At 32.8% G+C, this 13,199-nt stretch overlaps 1 protein-coding gene across 3 annotated transcripts in view; it reads right to left on the reverse strand.

Moving 5' to 3' along the window:
• The window catches only part of Gpatch2 (G-patch domain containing 2), a 173,552-nt gene that overhangs the window by 44,277 nt on the left and 116,076 nt on the right, over positions 1-13,199 (reverse strand). For 2 of the 3 annotated variants that reach the window (XM_005334960.5, XM_040278721.2), the window contains exons 7-8: positions 8,272-8,311; positions 1,762-1,832 (exon numbers count right to left, since the gene is read on the reverse strand). In XM_005334960.5, coding sequence (XP_005335017.1) covers positions 1,762-1,832; positions 8,272-8,311 — 111 coding nt within the window. Of the gene's footprint in view, positions 1-1,761; positions 1,833-4,745; positions 4,807-8,271; positions 8,312-13,199 lie in introns of all 3 variants that reach the window. The other variant, XR_005731015.2, reaches the window with a different exon arrangement.

Consider the following 13,199-nt stretch of genomic DNA (forward strand, 5'->3'; position numbering starts at 1 on the left):
ATTGTGATAGCTGATACATGAATTCAATTCCACTGCTTACTTTTATGCTTTTTGTGTTCCATTTTCTCAATGCCTTTTTTCTTTTTTTAAGATAGATTTTTTTGGGGGAAGGTCAATATTTTAATTCCATTTTACTTCCTTAATTGGTTTATAACTTATATACTTCATTTCTATTAATGTAGTAATTATTTTTGGTAGGTTACCAATGAATATTTACCATTATCTTACTATCACTGTTTTATCTGACCAATGAGGTTAATGTCATGAATAATACTTTAGACTGGAGTTTTAACTATAATTACCAACATTGTTAACTTAGCATGATATTAATGTCTATGATTTTATACTGCCTACCAATTATACACTAGTATGATTATTATTCATCTTCTTTTATTTTTTTAATTAACACAACAATTGTACATATTTATGGAGTATGATTATCATTTTATATAAGCACTGGTTGTTTAAATGCTTGTTTAAAGTTATTTATTTATTTCTTTTGAATGTTTATCAAGTATTTAGTATGCTCTTTTAAGGTCTTTAGGGAATAGTCCGAGTCATACTCCCATCTCAAAATTTCCTTAGAAGATCACTTTTATTTTTTTTTTAAATACAGACTTAAAAATTCTAACAAAATTTCATTGGTAGTAAAGTGTCTCAGTTTTTAAAAATATTAAAATGACTTTATTTCATCTTCACACCTGAAAGGTTTTCTGAAAGATAAGTTTTCCAGGTACATTGTGCTGGATTGACAGTGAATTTTTTTTTTTTTTTAAATCTGTATCCTGAAGATGATTCCAATATCTCCTGGTCTTCTTATTGCTATCATTTCTTTACAGATAATTTGTCCTTATTCTCTGAAATTTTAAAAGATCTTCCCTTTCTTTTTGTTATACTAGAGTACACTATTTTCTGTGGATTTATTTTTATTTATTGTACTTGGTTTTCACTGTGATTTTTTTTTATTATATCTGTATGTTTGGATTTACAATGTGCACTAGTTTTGAAAATTCTTGGTCAACCTCTCTTCAAATATCAATTTTCTTCAGTTCTTCTGTTCTTTGCATCAAGGAATCTGATTAAATTTATCTTAACTACTCTGATTTTCCATCTCCTTGAATTTTATACTATATTTTGGCTTATTTCTCCTGATATATATTTCCTTTCACTAATTATCTCTTCATCAGTCATACTTCTCACTTCTAACAATATTATTTTTTCACTTGTGACTGGTTAATTTAAGAGTAATTTGTTGTTCCCCCTTTTATTTCTATAAACACTTCATCCATAGTGATCAATAAACTGTATCTTAAAATTTTAGGTTCTGATATTCTTAGGGGAAAATTCATTAGTTTATGTTGATTCTCACTGTTGGTGAATTATCTGATTTTATTTTAGGGAAGTTTTAAGTGTCTAAATGAGGTATGTATGCTGTGTAGGACTTGCATTTGCTCCTACAGACAACAGTTGGCTTCTTAATAGAGAATAGTTGTACAACAGGGTACTTTAAAGCGTTAAACAATATAAATAAAATGTTATCTTTGTATTCTTTACTAGTGATCCTGAAATAGATTCGGGTAAACAATACGTAAAATGTGTAAGTCAACTTTTGAGAACCAAAGGCAAGCTAAACCACAACTTACCACATTCATATTGAGAGAGAGAGAGAGAGAGAGAGAGAGAGAGAGAGAGAGAGAGAGAGAGAGAGAGAGAGGCTCATGATTTAGTGATGAAAATTAAAAGTGATTTTAAATGACTTACCTGCTAGCTGTTTTCACAGAACAATTTTTCTTGTGTCCTCTTTCAGCTCGGTTATCTCTCAGAAGCTGATGCTATACAAAGTGTTAAGACAAAGTTGTAGAAACAAAAACATTTTCATTATATTATTTTGCAAAGAGAAAATATCCTTTTTTATTCAAAGAGGCAATAATTTGTTCATTTGTATCACTTTATTTCTACTGGTTTCTCTTAAAGACAATTACCTTTGCTAGAGATGCCAGATTCACTGTAGCAAAAAAGTGAGAGCAGCAATCTAGTTATTTCCTTGACAGCTAAACTGCTCTCACAGTTGGTTAACACATAGCCTGGAGGTGGAAGTCTAGGACTCAGTTCTGTTCCTGGTTCTCTGGAGTAGCCTTGGCTAAAGTAATGTAATCTTTCTTGTCAACGGCCTCTACAACTGCATTCAGCTGAGAAGTTTTGGGGGTTATTTCCCCTAAGTTGATATGAAAGAGCTAATATTATTTTCTTGATACCTACTGGCATACTATGGTAAATAAACATACTCAGATCATTCTTGTTTAAATAAATTATTGGGTTGGAAATATGTAAAATATATTATATAGAAAAACTATATTTGATTGCCTCTTCAAAAAGCCTTACCATTTACTTCCCTTCACACTTACTTTACCCTAACCGGGGGAAAAAATTAAAAAGATAGTACTCTCTACAATTTGTTAACTCAAATTGTAGCATATATTATTTATGCAGACACATGATTATAGAGAAGACTGAACTAAAAAAATTATATGACATATTAGAAATTAGCCATTACATACATGAAGTCTTAAAAAAGTAATAATGTGAGATAGATCTGGATTCTAATCCTAGCTGCCCCAGTAGCTTATAAGTCATTACTTTTAATAGCAATTTTACCACTTACAAGATGTATAACCATGGGCAAAGTGCTTAACCTTTCAAAGCCCTAGTTTCCAAATGGAAAATAGAGATAAACATAACATCTACCTTCAGGCTGTTGTGATTATTAAATAAGATAAACCATGTAAAATGCTAAGTGCTATGAGACCAGAACATAAAAAATGCTGAGAGTATGACTTAAATGCAACAATTATGATGACTATGACTATAATTAATAAGCCTGGGTTTTAGTGGGTATTGATTGAACAGTATCAGTAACTTTTACTGTGTTGAACTGTTAATAAATCATTTGGAATTGTCAGTTTATTTGGCCATTTTTAAGATACACTAGACTTTAATTACTTCACCAAGAATATGGTTCGTTCTTTCTTTCAGGAATGTCCTGACTAACTAAATGTGCCCTAAATTTCTCTAAAATATACTTCTTTCCATTCCTGCTGCCATCATTTTCTCACCTGTAACAGCCTCCCAAATAGCCTCCTACATGTAACCTTCCTCTCACCTAATCCATTCTTCACACTGCCGCCAATGTAATTAATCTGACTTTATTACTCTCTTCACATAAAACTCAAAAGCTTTCATTATCCCTCATAATTTGATTATATCTCTAAACTTTTCTGCCTATACCTGACCTAACCTCTTTATTTCTCTCTCTCTTCCCATTTCTCTCTCCCCCTTTCTCTCTCTCTCTCTCTCTCTTTCTCTCTCTCTCTCTTTCAACCCAAGGGTGCTTAACCACTGAGCCACATCCTCAGCTTTTCTTTTTTTTAAAACTTTTATTTAGAAACAGGATCTCGCTAAATTTCTTAGGACCTCACTAAGTTGTTGAGGCTGGCTTTGAACTTGTGATCCTCTGGCTTTACCCTCCCTCCTGAGCTGCTGGGATTATAGCTGGGACATTTACCATGCGCGTGCTCATCTTGCTCATCTCTGGTCCTTTGCCTCAGTTATTCAATTTGCCTGTATCTCCATGGTTTGGCACTATATCCAGAACATCTTTAGTGCTCAATAAATATTTGTTGAATGAATGCATGAATAAAAGAGGTAATGAAATAGGGAATGAGATTGAGTATTTGATATGTAGCTGAAGCCATACCTCATTATTACTATGTATAGAAACAGCAACCATTTATCTTAAGTCCATTAATCTGAAAGTGTTTCAATTTAGAAACACTTCGTACCATGAATACTTAAATTGTTTCTGAAAATATAATTGATTAATTACTTTGGCATTTCTAAGTCTAGTGCCTTTAAAATATATATAGATATATATACAAACCAACATTTGTGACACAGATAGTTAGAAGTTGATGAAATCTCTACTTCTGTTTTAAATTAATGGTAATTAATTAACTCTTTTAATTTTTTAGATAAAAAATACTTGAACACTTTCTCCAAGGTTTGTGCTACAACAATTCACAGAACTGAAAATCCCATATACAATGTTCTAGAATAAAATTAAATAATTAAGTTTTGAAAAGGGCAATCCAAATAAACATTTCAATATACCTCATAAGACCAACACATCTTCTAAGAATGTGTTTTCATCCTAAAAATTTTGATAGACTTTTATTTAAAAAGAGATAAATATTGGAATTACTTCATGTAATATGTCTACATAAAAAAGTCATCACAGAATTATCTCACTTTAGGAATAAAATTATCAATCTGGGTGTATATTTGCATCTTTAAAATGAATTTCTGATAAAAATACAGACTCAGATCTCTGAGTTATGAATTTATCATGTTAATACATGAATGTAGGTCTTTTAAAGGGCAATCATGGAAAAATTAATCTAGGGTGCTACCAGAACAGAGAACATGTTTGTATTTGAAAGATTCCCAAAATGGTGCTAAAAAAATGAAATCAGGCATGAATTCACAATAAAAGAAACAAGAATCCTTCATCCTTGCTCTAAGAAGCTCATCAGATTTTGACAAATTTTTCATTATTCTTATCGGTAAGTTTTATGTTTCCTTGGACTCCTATCAGTGTCACAAGTGAGGTCATTTTCAGGGTTCTGACTCAATAATGTCATCTCTGATTAAAAACAGAACTTCTGAATATGGTGCGAAGTGCTTCTTACCTTCCAACTTTCAGATTGCTGGACTTAGGCCAAACGGAGATACAATTCCCTTATTAGTGACCTGCAGGCGTATATTAAAAAAATGACTCATATAAGAATTACATTAGAATCCATAAATGCAAACCTAGGCACACAATTTAAAAAAAATTATTGAATTAAATCAGGAAAAGTATTCTTTGTGGGTAATGGTTTTTATTGTTACAGAATAGGAATTAAAAATTTCTATGGCTATTCATGATATTTGTACAAAATCATTAAAAGTCTCAAATCCCTGATGCAAGAGAAAGAAGCAAATGGTGGAATTCTTATTCCACAGAATTCCCTGGCTTTGCTGCCAGACATGGACAAGGCATTCAAGCTCAGGAGCATCTGTATTGGCAGCCCTCCTTCCTGTAATTCCTCAAAAATCTGCAAAATAATTTCAAGTCTCTTCACAATTGGCCTTTCATTGTCCTCAACATTAAAAGAACTAAATAATATCTAACCTATGATCTATGACTCATTAAGGTACTTGCAAACTCAGTCAAAATGTCAAACCATAAGATGTTCAAGGAGGCAAAGCCTTAGAATTTAAAGACACACAGACAATACACTCATGTGTATGCACTTGTGCTTCATAAGGTGCCCTCTTCCTCTGTCCTTCCCCTCCTCAACCAAATTGTCATTTCTCTTTTGCAGTCTTTATAGTGCCCTCTCTATGGTTTTCACAAACATTTACTAACATGCTATAATTGCTACTTTCTTGCCCACACTGTACCACATTAGGGGAAAAGATATGCTGTTTTCCATCAATATACTTTTTTTTTGTAAAATTATCAAAGTTAGGAGGTCTTGGAATAATATCTTTTTGTAAAATTAGAGAGTATCTGATAGATAGTGACAGGTGAGTTATTTATTAAATGAAGGTATGATCACTCTGTAGAATGTAAATGGAAATGAGATTAAACACTAAAGCAAGCAGAGGAAAGCAGTGAGAGGTGACTTTTAAGGGAAATGGGGTTAATATAATCATTACTCTGTGTTGACAAGTTTTTATATGAAAAGTTAAAGGTGATCATGAATGATAAAGATGATATTCATCTCTAAGTTGATAAGCTGGTATATGAAAAGTAAAAAGTGATAATGAGTGATAAAGTTAATATTCATTCAACAATACATTGAAGAACTTCATAATTCTTCATGGTTTTGTACTTCATCCCTTGACTTATGTTTGGCAATATTTTACTGTGCTACAGAATTTAGGTCTAATTGAACTAAAAAATTATTATTCCCCAAAATGTAAAACAGGGTGTATTTCTCTACATATACACATATACGTGCAGTTGATATCCACTACTCCTAGATTCCATATTTGTGAATTTGTCTACTTATTAAAATTTATTTGTGACAGCAAAATCAATACCTTTGCAGCCATTTGTAGTCCTGCACAAAGTTGTAAAAACTTTGAGCTGTTGGAAATTCATGTTTCTAGCTATCACTTTGTCTTCTTGTTTCAATTCCCATAGTATAAACAAGAGATTTTTTATGATCTGTTTCTTGAACTTTTGTGTTTTTTTTCTTTTTGAAGATATCCTCATTTTAAATGGCTATTAAGTGTGGTGCTGAAGTTCTGTTTAGAACACTAAAATGGGCCTTACAAAGAAAAGCTATGTGCACTACATAAGTCTTGCATTAGGCATGTGTCATAGTGTAGCTGGCCATGAGTTCAATTTCAATGAATCAATAATCTACATAATAAATCAGGTATCCTGAAGCAGAAATACATGTAAAACAAGGTTATGTATTGACTAGTTGATGAAGATCTTGTAGCCACAGGTTTGAAGGAACCTAAGAGCACTGTTCTAGGATTCAAAGATGTTGTATTTTGAGTGTACATATACAAATTAATAACCTATGTAGTCAAGATAAAAATGTGAAACATGCTAACATTCAAGCAGGCCTGATTTAACACTTATTCAAATGGATTAGAAAACAGAAATGTTAAGAAAAAATCAGTCATTTTTATTCCTTATAAATTATTAACTATTAGCTGTTATTTTTGTTTTGGCACTAGAGATTAACCTAGTGCCTCACATGTGCTAGGCAGTTGCTCTTACCAATGAGCAGTCCTGGCTATTAATTGATTTTTATCTGCAGAATAAAGTATGGTAGGAAGCCAAAGTTTAGATTACAAAGTAATCTAGAACATAAATTTATACTACCATATCAGTATTTCTCAAGATCTAAGAGAAAATGAGCTTAAAGAAATTATATTTTGGGATAAAATATATCCTGATGCAACTTAATATCGGTACTAGAAGGAGAAACTTATTGTAAGCATTGCGTGTAGAGGGATACCCCCATGAAAGCAGGAAGTCTACTTTTTATATTATGAATAATATAAAAGATGATTTATATTATGAATATTATATTATGAATAATATAAAAGATGATCAGAGATGTGATTGTGGTTTCCAAATTAATAGTAGTAAATATTCTACATTAATGTGAGAAGTATCTCTAAAGGGGAAAATAACTTATAGCAAAAGGCAAATAACAAAATTATTACAACTGACTTTGAATTTATAAGATATTGTTCTTCTAACAGTCTGTGTTACGAAATAGAGCTTATATTATAATTAACTATGTGGTACCTCTTATCAATCACGGGCATGATGATTATTATATTCAAGTTTGAGCCTGTTACACCATTTAAAACATCAAACATTACCAATAGAATAATGTTTTTGAAACTATCAAGCACGATACTTTACCAATCTCCCATCCTATCCTTCAGAAAAAACAACCTCATTTGTTTTCTATCATTCCCAGGTATTTTAAAAATGTGTTTTCTTATGGATTGACCAATGAAAAAATAGTTTTCATGATTATGATGAAAAAACGTCTTATAAGGACTCCAACCCACAAATGTAAATGCTTTAAAACTCATTACAAATTTAAGTCCTAAATTAGCTTAGCATGCTTTAGAGAGAGAAATAATACATTCAAGAGACAAAAAAAGTAGACTTATTTTCTTTACAAAGACAACTGAAATGAATGTCAAGTTCTTGCTAAGTCAACTAATCATTGCAGTGTCACATACACCAATAAGAGATAAAAAGAAATTCATCTACAGATATAATGTAAACTTGTAAGAAATTATTGGCACCTTCTAAACTTCAATAAAAATATTCTCTTGCTGGCTGATCTTAAGTTCAATACAAATTAAATTTTTAAGCATGTATACTGTTTGGACACCTTGATTTTGTGAAAACCATTTAAGTAGCGAAGTTGTACAAGTTAGTGAATTCCAGGGCCTTTCCATGGAGGTCATCTGTGTGACTTAGGAAGGTGGCAATAAGGGAAAACGGCTGCTTACTGAGGATCACCCATTTGGTCAGTGTATTAAGCCCTGGCACAATTAACTCCTTTTAAAATAAGCTAGGAATTTATATCCTTTCTCATGAAGCTGAATCTACAACCCTGAAAGGAGATAGATAAATATTTGAAATAGACTAACTTCCTTTTGGATTAGAACATTCCTTACCTGGCCATGTTCTGTCCTAGCCCCAGGGTTAAACCAATGGCTGCAGAGGAAAGAGAAGAGGAGTTAGCTGGGCCTAACTGAAGGCTCATGATCTCACATGATCAACCTGCAGGTGCTTTAAGAAATTTATTTACTGCCAGCAATGGAGCCTTAAATATGCTTTATTTTAATGGATATTTCATGTAATTCTAGACTTACACCAATTTTGACAGAAACGTAAGAGTGCTTGCTCATAACCCAGTAATTTTCAATTTAATAAGCAAACTGAGTTAGAATTACATTTCCATTTAATTACGTTAACATAAACTGCTGGAACTGTATTCATTTTATGAATCAATTCTGGTTATAAAATCTATAAATGCTATCATTTACCACAACTTAATTATAGCATCATTACAACAAATCGTGACCTTTTGATTATAAGAATTATATAAAAAAGTTAAAAACACAAGAATATTATATTCTGTAGTTCTGCCCCCAGGGACTACACAAAAAAAACCCTTGATGGGAATTATGGCCCATCAGCTGAAAGCACCTCGGACACTCATTTCTTTCACAGTTACAATTAGAACTCTGGCAGAGAACAAGTTTAACAATTTAGAAACACAGAAGTTACTGCACAGTTGAAGCCTTCCTTTCTCCCATGGCCCAACCTAACCCATTTACATCAGTTGCCTCTGGGGCTTTCAATATCAGGCTATACAATTTCAATGGGAATTGTTATTAGTTATGTGCCCAGTTCTATGGCAGTATTCTACAAAAAAACTAATTTTAAACATCAAGAACTAGGAAATTGAGAGATACTTTGGCATGTTAACCACTTAAAAACCTATTATTATAGGCAAGGATACTAGTATTACTATTGATGCTATTTATGATTTCAAGAACAGAAATACCAAGTATCTTTTTTTGTTAAGTGCTCTTTAGACACATGTTATGTCTTATTTCCTATCCTCATAAAAATCTTAGAAGGTTGTTCTCATGCTCCAGATACAGAGCCGAAGGTCTGGAGGTTGTGCTACTTGCTCAAGGTGTGCTTTCACCCTACCAATTTGCAGAAGGGCAAGGGGCCTACAATGCAATGGCATCTTTCCTGGTACTCTATATTCTCTATCCTCTGTGGTACTAAAACTGAGAACAAACAGCCTCTACAATAATAGGATTTGTCTATGCTCTTAATGTAACATTCTCAAGCTCATAGAAAGTGATGTTCCTTGGAGGGACAGATTCTACCACTGACATGGGAATTGACAATTACTGGTATTAGTAAATGACATCTGGGTTGATTATTAATTGGAAACAAATTAATCAATGCATAAGATATTTCCCTTCTGCTGGAGAGTGTGCACACCTTTTGCTTTAAAGAAAAAAAATTTGAAACTCAATTCATATATTAGTTAAAAAAAACACAAAAAGATTAAAATAGCAGTCACTTGTCACATCTATCCTGACTCCAAAGCTCTGTCCAGAAAAAAAAAAAAAAAAAACATTGTCAACTCTTTCAGTCTTTTCCTGTTGTAAAATATAAAGCTACAGTTTGAACGAATATATGTATCCTGACACTGCTTAATAAATTGGTTTTTAGATGTCATGGTTTGATTTTCCTTTGTCATAAATTTAGTTCTTTTTTAACTCCCAACTTTCTATTTTGAAGTATAATACTGCTTTGATTAATCAATTTATGATGATGTGAATTTTTTTTGCCACTGTTTCCCTTGTGTTTCTCCTGAAGTTTATATTTGCCTCATTTTTCTTCCTTTGGTATTTTTTCCCCATGTACCCCTCAGCCTTCTTTTATTAGAAGTGTCACATCTTTATCAATGTTAGTTTTCAAATATGAAAAAAATCTTTGGTATGCATCTATTCTTTACCTTCCTTCCTGCTTCACTCCCAGAAGTTTCCTTCTTAGTATCTCTGCCTACTTATTCTCATTGTTCTCTCGCTCCAGATCTGCGGAACTTCCTTTGTCATTTCTGTCCTTTGCTGGACCTACTTTTCTGTATTCAGTTTCTTAGTTTATTTCCACTGTCTACTGCAGTGGTCATTTTCCATTGTTGGATGTGTGGTATACAAATATTTCTCTTAGAGTCTGTAGCTTCTTTTAAAAGACCCCCCTCTCCCAAAGAACAGTTTTGAATTTTATTGAAAAGGCTACGCTTTTTCATCTTGGAAAAAAATCCATTAGCCATACTTGTGTGGGTCTACTGCTGGGCTCTCTATTCTGTTCTATTGAATTATGTGTCTATCCCCCTACTAATATTACTTGGTCTTGAATACTATAGCTATATTATAGCCTTACTGTAGACTTGAAATCTAGTAGCATGATTTCTATCACTTTATTCTCTTTTAAAAGTTTGTTTTAGCTATTCTAATTCCTTTCTATATAAATTTTAAAATAATTTTGTCTTCACCTCTGAAAAACACACAACACACAATTTGCTGGGATTGTGACAGGAACTGCATTAAACCTGAATATCATTTTAGGATAAACTGAAATCTTTGCTATATTGAATTTTCTAATCCACGAGCATGGAAAGTCTTTTCATATATTAAAGGAATCTTTGATTCCTTTCACCCCTTTATCTGCCCTTTTATCTTTCATTTCTTTCACTAAATTTTCCCCAAAATTTAGGAAGAAAATTTTAAAATATTAAAAAAATTGAATGAATGTTAGAACCAAAAACTCATATCAACTATCTAGATTTTACTATTAACATTTTGGTATACTTGGTTTTTAAGAGGTTATTAATCTATTTGAATGATGTAATTTGATGAGCAGGTAGTTTTCCTGGTTATTTTGGTATCTCCTTATACTGAAGGTTTTTCTCAAATACCTGTAGATCAAAAATTATCCATTCAATATTTTAAAAGTACTACAAAACTGACCAGAAAAGCAATGATTAAGTTTATCTACAGGACAATCTCCCAAGTTTCTTCTGTGAGGAAACCTCCAAAGCTTATTATCTTTTTCTTCTTGGATTGGTAAATTTCTCAAGAGAGAAATATTTACTTTCTTGATTTAGTTTGATGTCCCACCTACTTTTGTTTTTCTCTTTTCTAGGGCACATGAGGGGCAAATTAACATCTCCTTCAGCAGACCTATACGTTTACATTCCTTCAGTCTGCTGAGTTCATTAAACCCTCCAACTGCTTTCTAGTTCTAGAAATTGGGAAAAACCTCTTGTCAGCAGAACCATTCGTCCTTCTTTGTCATTGTGTGCTTATACTTTTCTCTTTCTATCTAGTGGGACATGAGTAGGAAGACTGAAAATAATGTTCATAAAGGCAAAAAAAAAAAAAACCCAACAAACAAACAAACAAAACCTAAGAGCAGTGAATGATATCACTGAAGCCATGAAGGGAAAAATTAAGAAAGGAGTAGTCATTGGTGTTAAACATAGAAAAATCAAATCTGACAGCAACTGACAAAATTGGAGGAATCACTGGTAACATTTTCCAGAGAAGTTCCAGGAGCCGTAGTGGGAAGAAATTAGGATTACAATTCCATAGTTGAAGTGAATGAAGGGAGACATGGGGAAGTAGACTGTAATCCACGCTTTCTAGAAATCAAGCTTTCAAGGCAAGTGAGAGGAGAGAGACAGACAACAGGATTGAGGGAAACTGAAGAAGAGATTTAACAAGGGTAGTGAACATAAGGGAAGAAAAAAAGCTGGAAGAATATTAGGTTATAATAAGAAAATGATATAATCAATTTAAAATTTCATTGCTAGAGTAGTTCTGGGTCATGGTTATATTCAAGAGTAGCCAGAGGAGTAACTGAATGGCAAGCAGATGAACACTGGAGGCAAAAAAGAAAATAAACTGCTGAGTGCCAGCATATAATGATCCATCCAAGCCTCACCACAGGGCCATAGGAGTAAGTTCCCAATATTTACTGAGCCCTCACTGAAGGCCACACTGTTCACATTTAATCTGTAAACTAACCCCAGGACAGACACCATCCCCATTTGCAAATAATACATTAGATTCAAAGAGATTAAGCGATTTGCCAAAGATTTCATAACTGAGTAGCAGAGCTGGTTCAAATTTCGATTTGAAAGCCCATGTACCTTCCAAACATTATATATGCTGTCAACAACTAGGATATTTACAAATTGATGAAGATTAAATCAGGTGTCAAAACTCTCCAAGGATGAGGGGAAATGAAGATAGGTAAGTGGTAGCATGAATTTCACACAAGGAAGAAATCTTGCTTAGGAGTAAAAAAGGAATGTCTAGATGGGGTAATGATGTGGTAGAAAAAAATTATGGCCTCTGTATTCACCACTATGGAAATGTGAGAAAGCTGGAGGTTACTTCTTATGAGCCAGCCACCTGACTAATTTATCCTGGCAGATTAAGATGCTTCTTCTTGTATGCTCTCAACATCTTTATACATATCCCCATTAAAGCAGTCATATACTGTTGATGTTTTTTTGTCCTGATAAGAAATTAAATTTGTCCTTGAGAAAGGGAGAATGATAAGATTAACAGGCATAGTTGTAGTAGATATAGAAACTGTGATAGAAGTGGTAGAAGTAGTAATAGAAGTAGAGTAAAAGCACTACCACCACCAGTGAATGTTTGACATGTGCTGGGTACCATGACACATAATAAAGAAAAGTCCTGTTGCTATTCAAGGTCACAAAGCTAGCAAGGATTGGAATCCAGGGTGTCTGACTCCACACTTCTTGTTCTTAATGACACTTTTCTATCACCACCTTCAATTTATAGCATGTTTTCTTGGAGGTTAAAGTTCATTTTTTTCTTTTTTCTTTTGGTGTTCCCAGAATCTAGCATAGTACTGGGAAAATAATTGACTTATTAGCTTTTTAGGAAAAAAGTAAGTAAATACACAGTTAGTAGTGTCCTTATAAGTGAAAGTCAAGTTTATATAAAGATAGTTTATATAAAGATAAAATGCCCTG

This window comes from Ictidomys tridecemlineatus, chromosome 10 (genome assembly GCF_052094955.1).
Source record: "Ictidomys tridecemlineatus isolate mIctTri1 chromosome 10, mIctTri1.hap1, whole genome shotgun sequence".
NCBI lineage: Eukaryota > Metazoa > Chordata > Mammalia > Rodentia > Sciuridae > Ictidomys > Ictidomys tridecemlineatus.